At 42.3% G+C, this 20,559-nt stretch overlaps 1 protein-coding gene across 5 annotated transcripts in view; it reads left to right on the top strand.

The window, feature by feature from the left end:
- Positions 1 to 20,559, top strand: part of cdk14 (cyclin dependent kinase 14) — a 213,205-nt gene that overhangs the window by 119,675 nt on the left and 72,971 nt on the right. For all 5 annotated transcript variants that reach the window (XR_015037945.1, XM_085803392.1, XM_085803395.1 and 2 more), the window contains 3 exons: positions 441 to 564; positions 13,310 to 13,430; positions 17,952 to 18,045. Coding sequence is in view for 4 of the 5 variants with exons in the window: in XM_085803392.1 (XP_085659518.1) it covers positions 441 to 564; positions 13,310 to 13,430; positions 17,952 to 18,045 (339 nt within the window). In the remaining variant the exon portion in view is untranslated. The remainder of the gene's footprint in view (positions 1 to 440; positions 565 to 13,309; positions 13,431 to 17,951; positions 18,046 to 20,559) is intronic.

Here is a 20,559-nt window from a genome sequence, read left to right as displayed (position 1 = left end):
GGGATTTAGACAGAAATCAATTGGTCATAAAAGGAAATTTGTTACATTAGGAATATATATGCCATGTTTTTTTTCTTTGTTTGTTTTTTTTTTTTACATAGGGTTATGGTAATGTTCCATAATTTCCTGTGGTAGAGCTCAGTGCTTAGCTGAGTGTACTTGTTGTGACATCACAAAGTGACAGGAAGTCCTGACGGCTCAGTTTCTGAATACAGGCTATGTGCATTTCTCTGTGGACTGAGGCTTTGATACTTTCACAGTATTAATATAGAAGCTAGAGCTGCTTTATAATCACACTACACATGGACATCTACCTTTATACCGTATGGAGCTTTAACACAAACATCTACCTTTATACTGTATGGAGCTTTAACACAAACATCTACCTTTATACTGTATGGAGCTTTAAGAAGTGCCCTCTGTTTCCATGTGTTTTCCAGCTGTTCCTGTACCAGCTGCTCAGAGGCCTGTCCTACATCCACCAGAGGTACATCCTTCACCGCGACCTAAAACCACAAAACCTGCTCATCAGTGACACCGGAGAGCTCAAACTGGCTGACTTTGGTGAGTGTCCTGGATACTGATGCTCTCCTGTCGTGCACCTGTTAGATGTTGATGGGGGTGTATAAAGTGTAGACATGGAAGTAATACTGCCCCGCCCCCACCCAACCCCACCCCACCTTTCCCCGCCAACAATAACAGCAGGATCAGACGATAAGGTGCCAACATTAAAGCAGCCTGACTCACACACAGACCCAGAGTGGAGGGAATGACAATCAGTGTGTTGCTCCTGTTGTGTGTCACTGTGGAAGATGACAAACACAGAATCTGACACTCTGAAAAAAAGACAAAATTTATATTTAATCACACAAGACCCCTCTCTCATCTACATGCTGATCACCGACAGTGTAGCCTCACACAGCCGGTATGCTGAGTGTGTTTGCATTTGTTTAAACCAATCAGCAACAGTAGCTGGTTTCCACTGAGTGATGCCAGGTAAATAAAGCTCAGCTCAGATATGTCCTCCTGCTATTCCAATTAAACACGATGACACATTTCCAGCAGTCTGCTGCTTCTCCACTGGAACTGGCCCCCAGGGGCCGGTTGTGACAGGATCCAAAACTTGAGTGTCAAAAAACATTCCTATTGCTTTGTTGAATAGTCCACCTCATGTGAGCAGATCATTTGTTTGTAACATTTGAGAGGCTTTCTTTTTTTCTTTCTGTCTTCCTTTTTTTGCAAAATGCACACATTTTCATAATCTGTTTTTAAGTTTAAAGGGATAGTTCAACATTTTGGCAAATTGGCCCATTGCCATAATCCCTATAGTCATAGCAGTAGGTTTGTTACCTTTAATTGTCGGTGCAAGCTATTTTTAGAACGGCGGAGCCGAGCCACAAGCTGCTCAGAGCTATACGCTACGGAGGCTGATGGGATTTCTTGGTTCCCCTCATCAAACTCATCAAATACACAATCCAACAACTCCACAACGCTCTGGTGGACAAGTTGTGACCTGCACATTCACCACACTATGAGATAATAACAGAACGTTACCAGACAGAGTTGTTTTAGAGGTAAATACAGAGTCTGGTTGCTGAAAAACTGCCCCTGAAGGCAACGTGCATCAGCGGTTTTGCATGAATTTCCCTCTAAAACAACTCTGTCTGGTAACGTTCTGTTATTATCTCATAGCGAGGTGAATGTGCAGGTCACAACTTGTCCACCAGAGCGTTTTGGAGTTGTTGGATTGTGTATTTGATGAGTTTGATGAGGGAAACCAAGAAATCCCATGAGCCTCTGTAGCGTAGCTCTGAGCAGCTTGCGGCTCTGCTCCACTGTTCTAAAAATAGCTTGCACTGACAATTAAAGGTAACGAACCTACTGCTATGACTAGGGATTATGGCAATGGGCCAATTTGCCAAAATGTTGAACTATTCCTTTAAGGTACAATTTTGAATGGCATAGAAAACACACTTGTTGTTGGGGAACATTTGCATTAAAATGTCTGATTCGACCTGAGGTAACAGTGTGGATCCACGTCATGACTCTTCACCAGGATGGCAGGTTGCCAGTGACAGCAATATTATACGGATACTCTATAATCTGAAAAGCACTTCTTTTTGAATTTTAATTCTTGGTCCCGGGGTTAGGGTCGGCTTTGTAGACTCTGTTGGTCCAGCTGTCCAACACTTCAACACCCACATCACTCAGCTGACCCCCTCATCCTTCCCTTGACCTTTGATCTGGTGCCACCATCAGACCACAAACTCCTTTACAAAGTCACAGGTTGAAATGAAAGATAGTGAGGCAGAGCACATTTATGTGCCTGGTTCTTTTACTGAAGACGTGTGTAAGTGTGTTAGTTAAGTATTTACTTACAGCCCTCATTCATTCACTCACCCATTTCCTAAACCCTCCTTCTCCTCCACCAATCCATCTCCTCCACCCTTCCACCCCACCATCTTTCAGTCTAGACAGATGGGAGGAGGAGGAGGAGGGTGGCAGCTTCATCAATAATGCAAACCCTGTATTAGTGTCGAAACATCACTGTGAGGGAAGTGAGAGGGAAATAATGGACAAAATAGCAAATGAGCAAGAATGAAAACTCCCCTGGTCTGTTGCTGGAGCTGAGCTCATCAACAAACACAAAACACAGCCTTGGCCTGAGGGATGCCAGATGACGAAGGTGATGGCCACTCCACTGTGTGTGTGTGTGTGTGTGTGTGTGTGTGTGTGTGTGTGTGTGTGTGTGTGAGGCTGCCAGGGCTCCCTGCAGTCCCAGGCCTTGGCAGCAGGAATACTAACGGCTGACAGCTGAGGCCAGGGGCGCTGGCTGAGAGAGACAGAGTCAGAATGTCAACAAAGGAGGGGCTGAGGGGTCAGACGAGGGGTGGCTGAGCTCTGAGAGGGGATGGGGGGGGGGGCAGAGAGGGAGAGATAAGGGAGGGTTCTAATGACAGAAGTGAACTGGGATCCATCAGTCTTTGATTTTCTTTCTGTCTTTTCCTATCAGCATTTTTGCCTTTGTAGAGGTGCACTGATCCATCACTCTGTCCAGCCCTGTGCTGCAGAGGCAGACCCCACAGTAACTAGTTCTCTCCCTCAGACTGTGATCATGGATCTTGATGGATGGAACTCTACAAACAGATCTATAGAATTAAAAAATACACAGTAAGTGTGGCCTTCAAATCTGTTGTTGTTCACCTGGACTCAAGGACAAATTTATAAAATTTCAGTAGCTAAAGGTCAAAGATCAGTGACCACACAAAAAACACCTTTGTAAAAATGATGATAACCTTTTCACATATGTACACAACCATTCAAAGTTAATCCCTGTTAAAGAATTAGAAAATAATTAGAAGAATTAGAAAAAACTTTATTGTCCCGCCAAGGCAGGAAATTCATCTTTGGTCTCACTTATAGACAGAACAGTCAGAACACAAACGCTTGCCAGCAAGGCTTACATGAGACAAAACAAAGTCAACAGCGGTCACATCACATACAGATAGTAAAAATAAAAATAAAATAAAATAAAATCCCCTTTACTGTGTCTTGTTTATTATGCAGATGGCATTGGGGATAAAGGAGCCCTTGTAGATCTTTTTCTTTGCTAGAGGAACTCTATAGCGCCGCCCTGAGGGAAGTTGTTCAAATTCAAAGGAGCAGTACTGTTGTTTTTTTTTTACAACCTGGACCGTATTTCTGGCATAAAATCCGATTGTTTACTCACCAATATAACTTTGGGGTCATTAGGAGTCCTTCAGACAATATTTAGATCCATTCAGAGCCGTGTATATCCATATAGTGGGAGTGATCAGGGCACAGAGAATGCAGCCTCTAAATAACACATTATCTGCCGTGAAAACTGTTAATTTCACCAATATGTTGTTATGATTCACTAGTGCTGTTTCACGAGAACACCACCACTTACCATGTATTCTTGGACATGCAGCAGTTTGTTGTTCTCTGGCCAGATGTTCCTCTCTCTGCCTCCTCGTCCTCCTTTCAAAGAGCTGCTCATCCTTAGACTCAGAACGGTGAGGAGGACATCCGTTATGTTCAAAGTCGTCGTCCACAACCTCAAAATCTGACAAATATTCAGCCTTGTTGCACAAAACTAGCAGCAGCAAATTCCAGGTAAACAAGCTGACAGTTGCACAAAAAAAAGAAAGAAAGAAGAATAATAGTGTTTAGCCAGGGGTATTATAGTTATAAAAATGATACACAAAGAGGCAGAGTGAATGAGCCTCAGAGATGACATCATCCAGTTCAGAGGTCAGTACTGTAGGTCAATCTACAGACCCCAGATGATGATAACAGGAAACTCCAGACTCAGAGGGGAACAGCACTAGTGAATCATAACAGCATATTGGTGAATTGAATGAGTTTCTCCTAATGACACCAAAGACTGTATTTTATGCCAGAAATAAGGTCCAGGTTGTAAAAAAAAAAAAAAAAAAAAGGCACTTCTCCTTTAAATGGACATGAGTGACTTTCAAGGTCATTTACAGTATCTGATCAAACTAAAATGTTGAAAAAATACCTCTTCCAGATTGTCCACACAGAGACTCTATAACAGAGGTTTTTTTCATTGGGCACAGTGTCCAGAGCTCCATATCCCTGCTGCTGCTGCTGCTGCTGCTGCTGCTGGTGGAAGTGATCCAGATGCCTCCCTCTGCTCCTCTGACGGTTTACTCACTTTTTAATGAGCTGCACAAACAACCAGCTCATAAATGAGGCTGTGAGGACCCACATGTTTCATATCAAGGACACAACTAATTGAGGGCCGACTTAAGCAGTGTGTGGGGGGTGATTTATATTGTTTGTGTAGTGGAGCTGTGTGAACCATAATCACCGCGTGGCCCGCAAACACCCACCACAGAGCGGATCAGGCATCTCTTACTCACACACCTCCAACACTACTCTGTCAACTAAGAAGCAGAGATTAAAAGTGCAGTTGTACTGACAGATCTACAGTAACTGTGAATCTTAAAGGGACAACGAGGAGTTTTCACACTACATTTATGAGCCTCTGCGCGCACATGAAGTTCTTTGACTGGCGCAAGACGGACTCATGTTTTCATTCATCAAGAATTAAAGTCAGAGGTTCAAAGACGATCACATACCGTCGTAGTTCCGACCATAAACGGCGATTCGGCAGCGTTATTCTCATGACTCGCCACAAAAGTAAAGAAACGCTGGCCGGCTCGACCAGCATTTCCGCCACCACTAATAACAACAAAATAACGATAGAGACAAAACGATATATTTATCGAAAATGGGCCCATTAACAAGTGTGGGTAGTGTAGATTCATCCACATTAACGTGAGACTTTTTTATAACCAAATAGAAACTCCTCGTTGTCCCTTTAAATAGAATATCATTCATTACAGTGGTTACATGAGCAGCTCTGTGTGTTTGAGCTTTGTTAGGTAAATTGACCAGTATCTGTGCGTTTACCTTCACTTTGGTGCACATCTGCCGACACGGTTCATACATAATCTGTTTTTAGGAATATTTCCGATCAATTAATTGTGGCGTTTAATAGGCTAATACCGCGATTAATTGTGAAAACAAGTAATTGTGACATCCCTAATTTACTTCTGTATCACCTATGATCTACAACTAAAACATAAACCTCTGAATGCGATGAGACTAAATATACAGTGTGTATACATATTGGATATACAGTATGTGCATATACAATAAATAACAATATACACTTAGTGATAACACCTTGGTAGAACTTCATCCATCCATCTACACATAGAATGTATCATTAAGGATCCAAATGGCAGATGGTTGTGGAAGCTGCTGAGAACATTCATGCTCATCACAAACTGACCTGAGCTGCGTGTCAGTTCACTGACAAACAGCTAACAGTTATAGAAGTGCATGAAGCAGCAGATGAGTGTTTGTCATAGCCCACATACTTGAGAGCCTCATGAGACGGGGAGTGTGTTGAACCTGCTGAAAGCCTGCTCCAGCCTGCACACTGAGCCACTGCTACATGCTGACAGTCTGAAGCACAGGCAGCGGCCAGCAGCCAGCAGCCAGCAGCCAGCGCCTAGAAACCTGAGCTGAGCTTCACTCACCCACAGAACCATTCCTGTGAGAGACCTCCATGGTAGTTTGGATGGAGTTGTTTGGGATGTACAGTAGAACGTGTTGTAGGCAGTTTGTGAGGCAGCTACATGGTTATTGGAGACTGTGCAACACAAACAGAAAGGCTTAAACAGCTGTGATGCTTTGGGTTCCATCAGACCATATCATGCCTCTACCCGTGGATTATGGTCTGTCTCTGCCTTCATTGTTCCCCTCCCTGACTTCCTTTACCTCTGACATTGTAATTGCAGTTGTGGACAAATCAGGGCCTACCCTCTAATCAAAGCAACAACAGGGACATACGGTTTATTTTGTTAATTGTACCCACGTTCTAGGGTCATCAAGCGTTATTTATATTATTCTCTCAATGTTTTCTTCACTTCTTTACCAAAGCCTGAGTTTATTCATATTCTGCAGCTCATTGGACCAAATGCCAAAAACATAATTTAAAATAATCAAAATAATGAATTCAGTTTAAAAATACGACAAACACTGACTTACTAATACTACACTTCGTCTGTGTGTGTCTGTGTGTGTGTGTTGTGTTTTGCTTGTGACCTGCCCAAGTAAATTAGCTTCAAGCTAACAGTGGTACAATGCATCAAATGCTGACAATAATGTTACAGTATGTGGTCTCCTTACAAATGAAACATAAATAAATAAAATACAATAACTGTTGATTAATTTTCTTTAAATGAAAACCTGAAGTTCCTGTTACTATGGAAACACTACCACAAAAGCATCCCATATCTGAACCTAGCTCAGGCTCAGACACTGTCTGTGTGGATTTCACTAAGCTGACTGACAGTCTGCTATTGTTTCCAGTCCATGAGTGCAGCTCTAACTGGCTAATGTGCGCCCACTGATGTGTGTGTTTATTTCCTGGGTGTTTGTGTGTCTGTGCTGTAAAGTAACAGCTGCTGAGATAATGATGTGTGAGGAGTGAAGTAACGTGACAATGGCGCTGGAGGAATGTCCTGTCCACCTGTCCCCAGTCTGCTGTTCCCCCTGCACCTCACCACAGTGTGTGTGTGTGTGTGTGTGTGTGTGTGTGAGAGAGAGAGAGAGAGAGAGAGAGAGAGAGAGAGAGTACCTTGGGTGTGGATTGTTGGAAGTTGCAGATGGTCTTTGAAGTGTGTTAGATCAATTAATCGACTGATGTGTGTATCTGTGTGTGTCTGTGTGTGTGTGTGTAAACCTGAGACTGAAATAAATGACAGGATTTAAAGCAGCAGCAGAAAACACATAGTGTGATGTGACTGGTTTCTTGAGGACGACTGTAATGCAGAGCTCATTAGAGTCCACTATGTGTTGGGAAATGAGCTGAGACAATGGCAGCTGGTGCTCACACACACACACACACACACACACACTGCTGTATTGCCTTTAAAAAAAGAAGCCAGTGTAGCATCCAAAATTTAACACAAATAGAACTTTACTGTAGATCTAGTAATTAACCTCAATGAAATGATAAAATAGCTAATGAATGAACCAACTAAAATAAGGTTTAGTTTGACCCAGATCTTTAAAACTCTGCCTGCAGCAGCTGAGCAGGTCTGTGTGACTGAATGCAACAGAAACTGAGGCTGTTACCTGCACCTGCTGTACCATACATACTGTACACCCCTTAAAACCATACTTAGAGATCTCACAAGCTTAAAGGTATAGTATGTAGGAATTCCCTCCATCTAGTGGTGCTGTTGCATATCTGAACGTATTCTTGATGTTGCATTCACGTGAAATCGGGCAGACGTCAGACAGACAACAGACGCTGCATGTAACAGGATAAACAAGCCTCTATGTAAACAAGTGGTCCACCAGCACGAGGCAAAACAATACAGGCGTGACAATATGTTGTCATGGTGATGTGGTATTGTTTTACCGTCTTTCTCTGGTGGAGTAAAATGACATCCGGTTGGTTTGCCGACAGCCGTCTGCCTGACTGCACCTGAATGCAACACCAGTGCCTCCGTCCTTCCTCACACTACACAGTGGTGACAGTTTTAACAGGCGCTACCTGGAAAACTTTCTCCCCGAGCCGACAGCTCCGCTGAGTTTCCGTGGTTACCTACGGTCACGCTGCCACTCAACGTAAAAAATGGCGATGCAACATGGCCGCCTCGGTTCGGTGCGCCCCCCCTTGTATATTTGTAATGACTTGTAACAACTCATTCTAAGGTACGACAAAGCTTTCTTTTGTATGCGGGTGTGATTCCACTTCAGTGAAATACGTATTCATGAAAGCAATGTTTGAGTTTTGCTAATAAAAAGCCAAATAAGTTACATACTGGGGAATTAGAATTTTCAATTTTCTTTCTTTTTGACAAGAGATGCACCGATCCGATACCCGGATCGGATATCTCCTTCAATATTGACTAATTGGCTGGATCGGATATCGGATGAATGAGGCCGATCCAGCAGGCCGATCGGTATCGGATTGGATCAGAAAAAACTGGATCGTGCATCTCTATTTTTTACACCCGAGCCCTCTGGGGACCTTAACTTAGATTAGCTCTCCAGAATTTTCCCAGTGGATTTGGAAATAAATAAATTGAGAGGTTGTTACTAGACACCTACAGGAACACATTAGTAAAGAAAGCTGTTGGTAATATATTTTTTCACAGATGGTCAGAGCATCTTGCTAAACTTCTCTAACTCATACTGTACATTCTGTAGTGTACATGTGCATCCAGGTTAGTCATCTATCCAACGCTTCATACAAATGAGGGATGTCACTAAAGATTCCCGCTAGTTGTTAGTTCAGTCTGTAACACTGTTCAGACTTGGAAATGGATTTGAATATTTAGCACACTCAAAAGCAGTCAGGGTTGTTTGTGTGAGTTATTGGTGCATAAATATTAAACTTGACATATTTGCAAAACGGCTTAAAAGCAACACAACGGAGGAGGAATAATCTGACACAGTCCAGAAGTTGGGGAAGTTATTCACCTGCCTTGCAGAGAGAAGACCAAATGAAGGAAGTGTGGTTTCCAGGATGATGAACTACTCATTTATAGAAGTGACTGCTTTTTGTTATTGGAGATCATTAATGAAGACACAACCTGACTCTATGGATCAGGTTTGACTTCCGCTCTGGGCTCCAAAGCATTCTGTTCCCTCAGTTGTGAAGGGGACATGCTGCCTATGAATCACATACAGTGAAGAATATGTTCTGTTTCCCCCTGTGGAGCGGTTTCTAAATAGCTGCTGGCAGCACAGAGTCTGACTGTCAGTCTGCTGCAACCGCCTTCAAAATCACATCAACTTCCAAAAAAGAGCAGCTCTTTCCCCTGAGAGGCTGAGCCTATTTTAGTTCTGTTTAGCTCTCTCTCCACCACCACGCCCTACACTGTAAATGTGTGTGAGATAGTGAGGTAAACCTTCACCCCAGCAGTTACCTGGAGGTACAGATACCAGGTCTAATGTTGAACCACTGGAGGTGCAGGTTGTGGTTTCATCAGCAGCCACAGATCATAATTACTGTGTGATTGTTTTTCTGTCATGAATGTCACATTTAGAATAAGCAGTAGGCTACAGGCTGGCAGGATGGCAGGATGGCAGCCGTCTATATCATCTGTCAGTTCATTACATCAAATGAGTCAAATCAACAGTGAATGTTTCCTGCTAACAATGTGTTTGTTTATGTAAAGCCTGATATATTATTATGTCTCTGAGAACATTAGTGTGTCACTGTTGCCATGGGTAACATAGTTTTTGATTTTGATAGCATTATGCTGCCTTCTTTTTATTTATCAGTTTATTATTTTTATTTGAGGGGGGTTTGGGGTTCTTTCTTTCTTTCTTTCTTTCTTTCTTTCTTTCTTTCTTTCTTTCTTTCTTTCTTTCTTTCTTTCTTTCTTTCTTTCTTTCTTTCTTTCTTTCTTTCTTTCAGCTATGACTTAATTGATCCTGACATTAGTTGTCACAGTGGAGGTGAGCAGGAGATGGATGCTATTTTGGGATCCACCTTGAAATTACTTTTCCTTTCTTTTTTTTGACAATTAAACGAACCCATTCCTTACAGAAAAACCACATGAACTTCACGTGAAAAAATTTGCACATTGCACAATTGGTTTTTGGCCCAGTTGTACGTGAATCACATGTGAATTTCCATGTGAACCCATTTTCCACATGTGGTAACATGTTTTACACATGTGCCCTACATGGTAACACAAGACAAGGCAAGGCAATTTTATTTGTATAGCCCGTTTTTTACAAACAGTTTGTCTCAAAGGGCTTTACATGGCATCATAACAACATCCTCTGTCCTTAGACCCTCACATCCACTGAGGAAAAACTCCATGGAAAACCCTTTTAACAGGGAAAAAATGGAGAAACCTCAGGGTGAGCAACAGAGGAGGGATCCCTCACCCAGGACGGGCAGACGTGCAATAGATGTTGTTATGTGGAAAATGGGTTCACATGTGGGTTCACATGGGAATTCACATGTGATTCACACAAAATTTGGCCAAAACCCATGTGCAGATAACATGATTCCCATGTGCAAAATTTTTCAAATTTGTTCATGTGGTTTTTCTATGAGGGATCAGAAACAACGTGTAAGGAAAAACAGAGAAACTGAGCCCTTTGGAAATAATGACGTCAACACCAACAGTTACATTATCAGCCTCAACTATCACCTTAATGCATTACAAGTGTAACTGACCCTGTCTGTATAGGACTGTATACTGTCTTGACTGTAGCTCATTGCCAGTCTGGTCTGGAGCTGCACCACCACAGAGCAGACAGAGCTTCCTGTTACAGCAGCCTGCATATGCTTAGTATTAGGGGTGGGAGAAAAAATCGATTCACATAAATATCGCAATTTTTTTTTGACAATTTTTAAATCTTTTTTTTTTTTTTCAAAAATCTTTTTTTTTTCAAAAATATATTGTGCAATGTGCATTTGTTCGCCTTTTTTACATACAGAGAGTCCAGGTTTTGAAAAGGGTTTAAGTTCACTTTATAATGGAGTATGTTAATTTATACATGTGATGTGTATTTTTGGCGGAAATATGGTTCCTGGAATAGTCTGTAGACAATCATAATCATTCAACTGTTTCGCTGTGTTAAAAATGCAGACTAAAAATCGAGAAAATCGGCAATATCGTAGAATCGCATTTAAATCAAATCAGCATCCAAAAAATCATAGAAAAATCGAATCGGGAGAAAAACAAATCGTCCCAGCCCTATTACGTTCTATGTATGTTTTTTTCAGTGTTAAGTGAAAACATACAGACACAACACTGTGTGTACAGACCATCAGTTTTGTGTTACTGTGTGTTGTGTGACTGTATTCCCTCTCTGCTCCACCTCTCCTCGTCACAAACACGCCGGCCTCCTTCCACTTTCTTTCTTCTATGATGAGTGGATGTTGTCTGCAGTCACACCCACTCGCGCCCCTTTACACACACACATACACACAGAGCACCTGCAGCGGAAATGATAGCCTCTCAGTGTGAACGTCTCTTGGTCCTCAGATCAGTGTGTAGAAATTACAGTGCTTGGCTGTGATGAATGCAGGCTGGAACTCCTTTCTCTTGTGTGCGTTCAGACACAAGGAGAAGTTAAATACCTCCCTCCCTCATGTCATTTGTTCTCCCCCTCTGCTTCTCTTCCTCCCACTCACAGGGGGCCAGCAGCAGGGCAGGAAGTCTCTTTTTTTTACTTAGCTAAATGCTTTAATTAAGCCTTCCGACCACTTGGGAAGAGACAAAGAGGTAATACCACCATCCTCATTAAAGCTGGCTGCATCTGCACTCTGCTTTGCCATTAGCTGCCACTGGAGGACTGGCAGCAGATACTTAACTAACCTGGGCTTGTGTCTCTGTGCAGATAAATGCCAGAGTGCAGTTAGAAAAAGCCAGACGAGCTTGTGATGTTATTGTGAAAACACTGGAGAAGGTTTTAAAAAGCAGCACTTTGCCTGGTACACAGACAGCAGCCAGCTGCAGGGCCGCGCTGCACCAAGCACAACCCAGTGTGAGGACGGAAAAGCTGCAAAGCAGGTCAGATTGACGCAGAGCAGTCCATCTGACTGAGATTCACTGGAACCACAAAGGTCTCCCATCATGATTCACATTTGAAAAGATAATGTCAGACTCATCACGGTTCAATGTCAGTCCAGACACAGGTCAGATAACATGGAGTTCACTTTATGTTCATATACAGAGGAAGTTTCAAAGGTCTAATGAGGCTTCAGCAAACATCAAATACCCAGTGGAGGTTGTGGATGTTTTTTTATCCTGATAAACCTTTGCTCCTCAAGCTGTGGACATGTGTGACCCCTGACGGGTCTGTTAAAACCTCCTGACCTTTCCTGGAGTGCCGTCATAGAGACACAAGCCACCTCATGAAAAACACTAATTCCTCCGTCTTCAGTGCCCGCGAGTCCATTTTAAACACTCTGCAGACCTCGGTTGTCATGGTTGTCATGATAAACACCACTGTACAGTGGATTTTGTTATGTGACACAAAACACAAAACTACTTGGTTAGGTTTATTTAAAGATCATGATTACTGTTAAAGTATGTCTAGCATGTGGTGTCTTTGTTGAAGTCTCCCAACTTTAACAAACAGCTTAACTATCATATTGGAATCAAACCCCACTCTCCAGTGTCAAAGTCCTGTGTTCCCATCTGCATCCATCCATCCATCCCTCCATCCACCCATCCATCCATACATCCATACATCCATACATCCATCCATCAACCAATCCATCCATCCATCCATCATCCATCCATCCATCCATCCATCCATCCATCCATCCATCCATCCATCCATCCATCCATCCATCCATCCATCCATCCATCCATCCATCCATCCATCCATCCATCCCATATACTGTCCATTGGCCAGTGGAAGAGGCTTGATGAAACAGCTGAGAACATTTCTGCTCTAGAGGCAATGAACCATTTAGAGTTCGATGACAAGACTGACATTTTTTCAGATTGAACTCTAATGACATTTCATTTTTAGCCCTGAGTTATCATCATCAAAACCATCAGTGTTGAATTTAGATATGATCTTCATACAGGGGATTCCTCAGATTCAGGACCAGGTTCTTGGTGGTGGTCTAATTCAGCTCACAGTCTGTTTGGTTCTGTCTGCAGAGTCCAGGTTTCTGCTTTGATTTCTGGAGGTCGTTCAATGATAATGTTTTCTGAAACCATGTTGTTGTTGTGCCCCCTCCCCTCCCCCTCAGGCCTGGCCAGAGCCAAGTCGGTCCCCAGCCATACCTACTCCAATGAGGTGGTGACCCTGTGGTACCGGCCTCCAGATGTCCTGCTGGGATCCACGGACTACTCTACCTGCCTGGACATGTGGTGGGTAGTCCTGACCTCTGACTCCTCTGTATTCTGTTCAGTGTGTGTTGTGTGTTTATTCTGCCGCTCCCACTGGGATATAGATGTGTCTGCTCTCCGGGGAACTTGCAGGAGAGAAAATCCTGTTAAAACCCAGTTATGTGCAGCTGACCCTCACCTGCACTTTACTGTACATTGATTATTTGTACACATCTCACGTTCCCTGGTCACTTTTTACCACAGATACATTTCAGACAGGTCAGCAGACAGACACAGTGCCAGGCACTGTTGTTCAGCTTAACACTGAATGATTAGAGGGGAAGTATCTGTTCTGTTTTAGATTTCGAAATGCCTTTGTTGTTTTGTTTTTGTTTTTTTTTCCACGAAATGAAAAAGCTGTGGATGTCAGGTATAGGCAGGATGTTCTCCTCCAGACAAACCTTTGCTTTTGTGACCAAATTCTAGTTTTCAATTTGACTAATTTGACAAACATGTAGTGAAACTGAAATCACTCATTGTGTAGTGTCTTTAGTAGTACACTACTATTAATTGGTTAAGGATTCTCAGGTTTTTAGGTGATGGATTAATATCACCTAAAGTGATTAATAATGATTAAGACTCAGTCATGACTGCACACTGTCACTGTTTAGCCCTAACCCTGACCCCAAGGCAAGGCAAGCTAGCTGCAGCTTTATCTGCAACTGCAATTAAAAACGGTGCGTGATGAATCCTAGGTCGTGCTGATTTCCACATTATTGAAACACCCACGCCTGTTAGTTTTTATGTTATGTCCTTCACACTGGCGGGAGTCTCTGCACGCATTCACTCTCAGAAGAGCAGCAGTTTTATCTGTGTAGCTCCTGCATTGACACGTCTCTTTGAATGCAAGCGCAGAGAAGTGGACCTTTTCTCTTCTGTGAATATGTCTAGGACCTCGGCTGTTCTAATAACAGCAGAAAACTACAACGTAGGAACAAAGCTATATATGCAAAATACACAGCCCCTTCCTTCACGAGGACTGTCCATGTTTTAGACCGTGAGGTTACAACCTAGCAACCGTCTCTTCTCACGGCTACTTCCACATGGTGGTGACAGTGGTTGTACTCTCTTACAAACGCGTCTATACTCTATTACACACACTATTATACTCTCTCACACACTGCTATGGTGTGTGTAAAAGAGTATGGTGGTGGAAGAGAGTTTATAAAACGGAAAGGTGAAATCTGATCGGTTGTTAACCGTGATATAATAAGCATATGCCACGGCTACTATTCTAAAACCTTATCACAGCAAATCACTCCGTGTCAGGCACATATGACTGGTATGAATGGAAGTTGTTGTCATGTATCCATGACAGGGTACCCTTGCAGTCGGTAGCAAAAGAAAGCCGGTTTTACGACGCTAATAGACTAAAGTAGTTGAATTCACATGTTTAAGGTGAACTTTCACCTCCGGGGAGGGTTAACAATGGTAGAGGGGATTGAGCAGTGACTTTCACCTGAAGAAAAAGAGGACATGCAGAGCTAACGTCCGGAGAGGTAGGTATTTTTTTCCACAGTGAGGCTATTTTATTAGATGATAGGTTGAATAAAAACTAACATTAATGAAATTGATTGCATATTCCTCTTTCATACTGCCAATATTGGTAACCGTTTTATAAAAGCAATATATCACTTCAGTCTGTGGTATATGCTCATTATATTAAGGGGTTTTTCGTAGAACGCCCCTTAGCCGTGGTAGGTATAATGAGCATACCACGGACTGAAGTGATATATTGCTTAAAGGGACGACAAGGAGTTTCTATCTGGTTATAAAAAAGTCTTACAATACTGTGGATGAATCTACGCTACCCACACTTGTTAATGGCTCCATTTTCGATAAATATATCGTTTTGTCTCTATCGTTATTTTGTTATTTTATTTAATGGTGGAAATGCTGGGCGAGCCAACCAGCGTTTCCTTACTTTCGGTTTCCCGGACGCTGCCTGGCGGGTCATGAGAATAACGCTGCCGAATCGCCATTTATGATCGGAACTACGATGGTATCTGATCGTCATCGAACCTCCTACTTTCATTCTTGATGAATGAAAACATTCTTGGCAAGACGTCCGTTTTGCGCCGGTCCAAGAATTTCACCGTGCGCGCGGAGGCTCATGGTAAATGTAGTATGAACAGACTTCGCTTTCCAAAACTCCTCGTTGTCCCATAGTTGTGTGTGTAAGAGGGTATAGTGGTAAGGGGGTATAGTGGTGTGTTTATATGAGTATAATAGTGTGTGTAAGAGAGTATAGTGTTTTTTTTATGGATAGCCTGTTGTAGTGTGTGTGAGAGCAAGGGCCTCTCATACCATAGCCTATAATACACTTTCTGCCTCTCATGACTTTGGTGATTCTTCGTAATAGAAGAAAAAAACAAGTTAACGCTAATTATCTACAGCTGAGTTCATCCTCTGTGGTATCCAGCCTCACCTTTCACCTCTCACAGGCTGTTTAGTCATTAATATTGCACTTTAAATGGCAAACAGCGCTGAGTGGTTCTCTCCCTGCTGTTCCTCACCTCCTCACCTCTGTCCAACAGCACCGCGCTGCAGCTTGGCTGACCCATATACAGTCTATGGGGCTGACCCTCTGTCAGGACAGACGGACAGGGGGATCTCTGCTGAGCCCCTGCAGCCAATTAAAGAGCAGTTTGTGGCTCCGGGGGGGTTGAGGCAGAGTGTGTCTGCTTCAAGGGTATTTTCAGGTGGACAAATCCACAGGGTGTAGCTTTATCCCACCGAGAGCCACACACACACACACACACACACACACTCACCCCTGGTCTCTTATGAAGCAGTCTTCCATGAAGAAGCGAGGGAGCAGAAGGTTGTGCAGATCTGTTTTGCTGCGATGACAAACATCCATCACAGCAGCCTGCAGGTTGCCAGCTGACATCATGGAGAGGGAGGGTGTGATGGAGTCACTGAGCTGCAGCGCTCACCACTCAGGTGTGGTTGTGCTCAGATTCTCAGATTGATGTACAGGTGTAGTTGTGGTTGGCTGCACTGCAGAACACTTCCAACTGGAAGACCAAGGCGGGGGTTCTATAGTTGTATTGCTGTAGTCGTATGAAAACAGGCTGCTCAGTACAGTACTTTGGCAGTACTGATAAGTTGTATTTTATTAATACAAGAGAATATTCTTAATATAATGAAGTGAACCAACCGTAGCTATTCTGAGTCTATAGACATCATATCCCTATCACTGAGAATAAAAGAAATATGCTACTCTGGGGCTTTTCTCTTTACACCACATGCTGCCTGCACAACATTAATTCAGGACATAGACAAATTGCTGTCACAGTGAGAGGGACACAGCAGATAAATAAGTGGGTGGGTCACTTCAAGTCCTCCACCAGTGTCATTTAGCAGTGGACAGTCTGCAGCAGCAGGAGATGATGAGCCTGTGAGGACGGCCTCAAAGGTCGAGTGAAAGTAAAGGAGAGAAAAAAGTAAAGTGGAAGAGGAGGACTGTTCAGAAAGAAGACAACACACTAGAAGAAGTGTTTCAGCTTTAGAGAAGATAAACATGATGATACTGACATGAAACATGGGATATGATGTTGACATGCAACACAACAACCGGATACTCAAAAACCTGATCATAACCAGGATACTCAAGTCCATGTAAACACACAGAGTGTGTTGTAGTGTGAGTCCTCCTGTTGGTTCATTCATTAACTGTTTTTACTGAGGCTGATTCAGTGTGTGTTAAAAAGAACCAATCAGAGCTAGATCCAGTTGTACTGTACTGATACTGAGTCCCAGCATTTGTAACACTCTACACTGTGATCGCCATAACAACAGGATGTAAACAAACAATATAATCTGAGAGAATTAGAAAAAGGATGTTTACACTTGAGTTGCTGCTTTTCTTTTTTGCAACAACTTCAGCATTTTTTGTATCACTAAGGGGTGATTTGATCTTTTGAAAATAACTATTTATGTAATTCAGAAAAAAACATCCCAGTGGGAATGTGTATATTTTACAGAGATATATTTTCTTAACTTGAAACACATCAAACATTGTCCCTCAGATTCCTTCCTTTGTCTGTTCTCAGAGAGAAGGTCTAGACAGAGCAACACACTGTCTGACAAGACTCTAGAACACTTTGGCAAATGAGCTAACACACACACACACACACACACACACACACACACACACACACACTATCATAGATGTCTTTGGAGGGCATTGCAGTAAATCAGCTCATATCCTGTGGACTGACCTTGACCCTGACCTCCAGCAGTAGGTCAGTAGGTCAGGGTCAAGGTCTCTTCTCAATGTCTGAAGCAGCTTTTTCTCTGATTAACTGTCGGTTCTGACTTCACAGATGTTTTACTAAAGCTTGTTGTCTTTACTGCTGTTGCATAAAAAAAAAAGTGCAATTTCATTTGTGTTTTCCAGTGACTGTAATGATGACGTTTCCATTGGACTTTTTACTTTTACACAACTCCATGTTTATGTGAGCCAGTGCTGAGGTGTGGTCTCCCTGTGTCTTTAAGGGGAGTGGGCTGCATCTTCATTGAAATGATCCAGGGCGTGGCTGCCTTTCCAGGGATGAAGGACATCCAGGACCAGCTGGAGAGGATATTCCTGGTGAGTCACTGATGCTGCAGTGTCTGAGTGTGTGTGTAATGTGTATGTATGAGTGAGTGTGTGTGTGTGTGTGTGTGTGTGTGTGTGTGTGTGTGTGTGTGTGTGTGTGTGTGTGTGTGTGTGTGTGTGTCCCGCTGGCAGCCATTGCAGAACCCCCCCCCACACACACTCTGCAGACTGCACCACACTGCAAAAACTCTAAATCTTTCCAAGAATATTTGTCTTATTTCTTGTCAAAATGTCTCATTTCTAGTCCAAACTAAACTCTTTCCACTTAAAATAAGACTCATCACCTAAAAATGTACTTGTTTTTGGATAATTTTCACTTGTTTCAAACTAATTTTCAATTGAAATAAGTAGAAAAATCTGCCAGTGAAAGCAAGTTTTTTTGTGCTTGTAATGAGAAAGAAAAACTTGCTCCACTATCAGATTTTTCTACTTATTTCAAGTGAAAATCTGCTTGAAAGAAGTAAAAAGTGTCTAAAAACAAGCTACATTTTATGTGATGAGTCTTATTTTAAGTAGAATGAGATTAGTTTTGACTAGAAATGAGACAAATATTCTTGGTAAGATTTTGAGTTTTTGCAGTGCACTACCACAGGATCTCCTGTCTCACAGTCCAACAACATGAAGAAGATCACACTGAGCATCAGTTGAAAGGAAGTCCTGGAGATTGAAAAAAAATCCACAGAAACAATGTGTGAACTAGTCCGGACAAATTAGAATCATTAGATGCCGACCCCCAATATACGGAGGAGCTATGAAACAGTCCAGACCTTCAGACAGGTAAACAGAAACAAGGATGGAGAAGTAAGGCGTGCTCCTTCACCCCTCCTCTTCCTCTTCCTCTTCCACCCCATCACATCTCCCTCGTCACAGTCACAGTTGGTTTACAGTAAGACCAGACTGTCTGACAGTGTTGCAGAGCTGCTGTGTGTGTATAGTGACACAGTAGAAGTTTGACTGACAGAATGAGGTTCAAATCAGCAGCTTGACTGATGATTGGATTCATCTATATTTAGCTGGAAGGCTTACTTGATATTCAGAATACACAGAGACAGCAGATAGGCTCTCGTTTCCATAAACATTTCATCATTCACACAATGATATTTTTGTCATATTTTCTGATTTTGTGTATTTTGTTGTTGGAAATTAGACCTGTATTTATACAGTACTGTATACCATGCAGGTGAATCAGGCCCATTTATCCAGGTGTGTCAGGTACACTGCAAAAACTCAAATATCTTACCAAGAATATTTGTCTTATTTCTAGTCAAAATGTAATTTCTAGTCAAAACAAATCTCATTATACTTAAAATAAGACTGATCACATTAAAAGTAGCTTGTTTTTAGACACTTTTTACTTCTTTCAAGCAATCAATAAGTAGAAAAATCTGATAGTGGAGCAAGTTTTTCTTTCTTATTAATACAAGCACAAAAAACTTGCTTTCACTGACAGATTTTTCTACTTATTTCAAGTGAAAATTTGTTTGAAACAGTTGAAAATGATCTAAAAACAAATTGATTTTTAGGTGATGAATCTTATTTTAAGTGGAAAGAGATTAGTTTGTAACTGTAAACTGTCTTGTCTGTAACAACATCTATTGCACGTCTGTCCGTCCTGGGTGAGGGATCCCTCCTCTGTTGCTCACCCTGAGGTTTCTCAGATTTTTCCCTGTTAAAAGGGTTTTCCATGGAGTTTTTCCTCAGTCGATGTGAGGGTCTAAGGACAGAGGATGTTGTTACGATACCATGTAAAGCCCTTTGAGACAAACTGTTTGTAAAAACGGGCTATACAAATAAAATTGTCTTGCCTTGCCTAGTTTTGACTAGAAATGAGACATTGTCATGTTGCTTGAAAGTATTTTGTTAGTTAGTCAGCAGACATTTTGACAAGAAATGAGACAAGATTTTGAGGTTTTGCAGTGTATGAATTGTGGTTTGCTGCCAGGGTTAGCGCTGCAGGCTGACAGTATAATGACGTGTTTACTTCACACACTTGATGCATATTGGTGCTCCATTGTCCCCTCCGTGCTGCTGTTGACTCTTGGTGGGTTCTGAAGAGTAGTGTTGAAACTCAGAGTGAGCTTCTCAACCACCACTATCTGGGCAGTGTCTGGCTCCGCCCCTAACTCCCAGCTGATCCAGAAATGGACAAAGCAGAGTGACGTGTGTGTAGCTGAGACACGGCCTCAGTAATACAGAACATTAAGTCTTATAAAAATGTAACAGGTGAGTTGTTGCTGTAAACATGTTTCTTTTTGGATTGACTGAGTGGTCATTAGAGGAAGTGCCTTCTTTTCCACTTTGATGTGGGCTTCATTTTTCAGCCCTGGACCTTTAGGCTTGGCCTCAAATCACTGTCATCCTCCAGGAACATTACTGCTGTTTAAATGAGATGAAACCTAAATAATATGATGGTATTGAGTCCATGGACCGGTGTCCCAGGGGACCATTTGTGGAGGCCCAACCTGGTGAACAATAGCACACTTCCCATTAGGTAATTACATATAT

Source organism: Trachurus japonicus, chromosome 16, assembly GCF_045865225.1.
Source record: "Trachurus japonicus isolate A0001 chromosome 16, Traja_1.0".
Lineage (NCBI taxonomy): Eukaryota > Metazoa > Chordata > Actinopteri > Carangiformes > Carangidae > Trachurus > Trachurus japonicus.
Note: the sequence above shows the minus strand (reverse complement) of the source record. Positions and strands in the feature narration are given on the sequence as shown.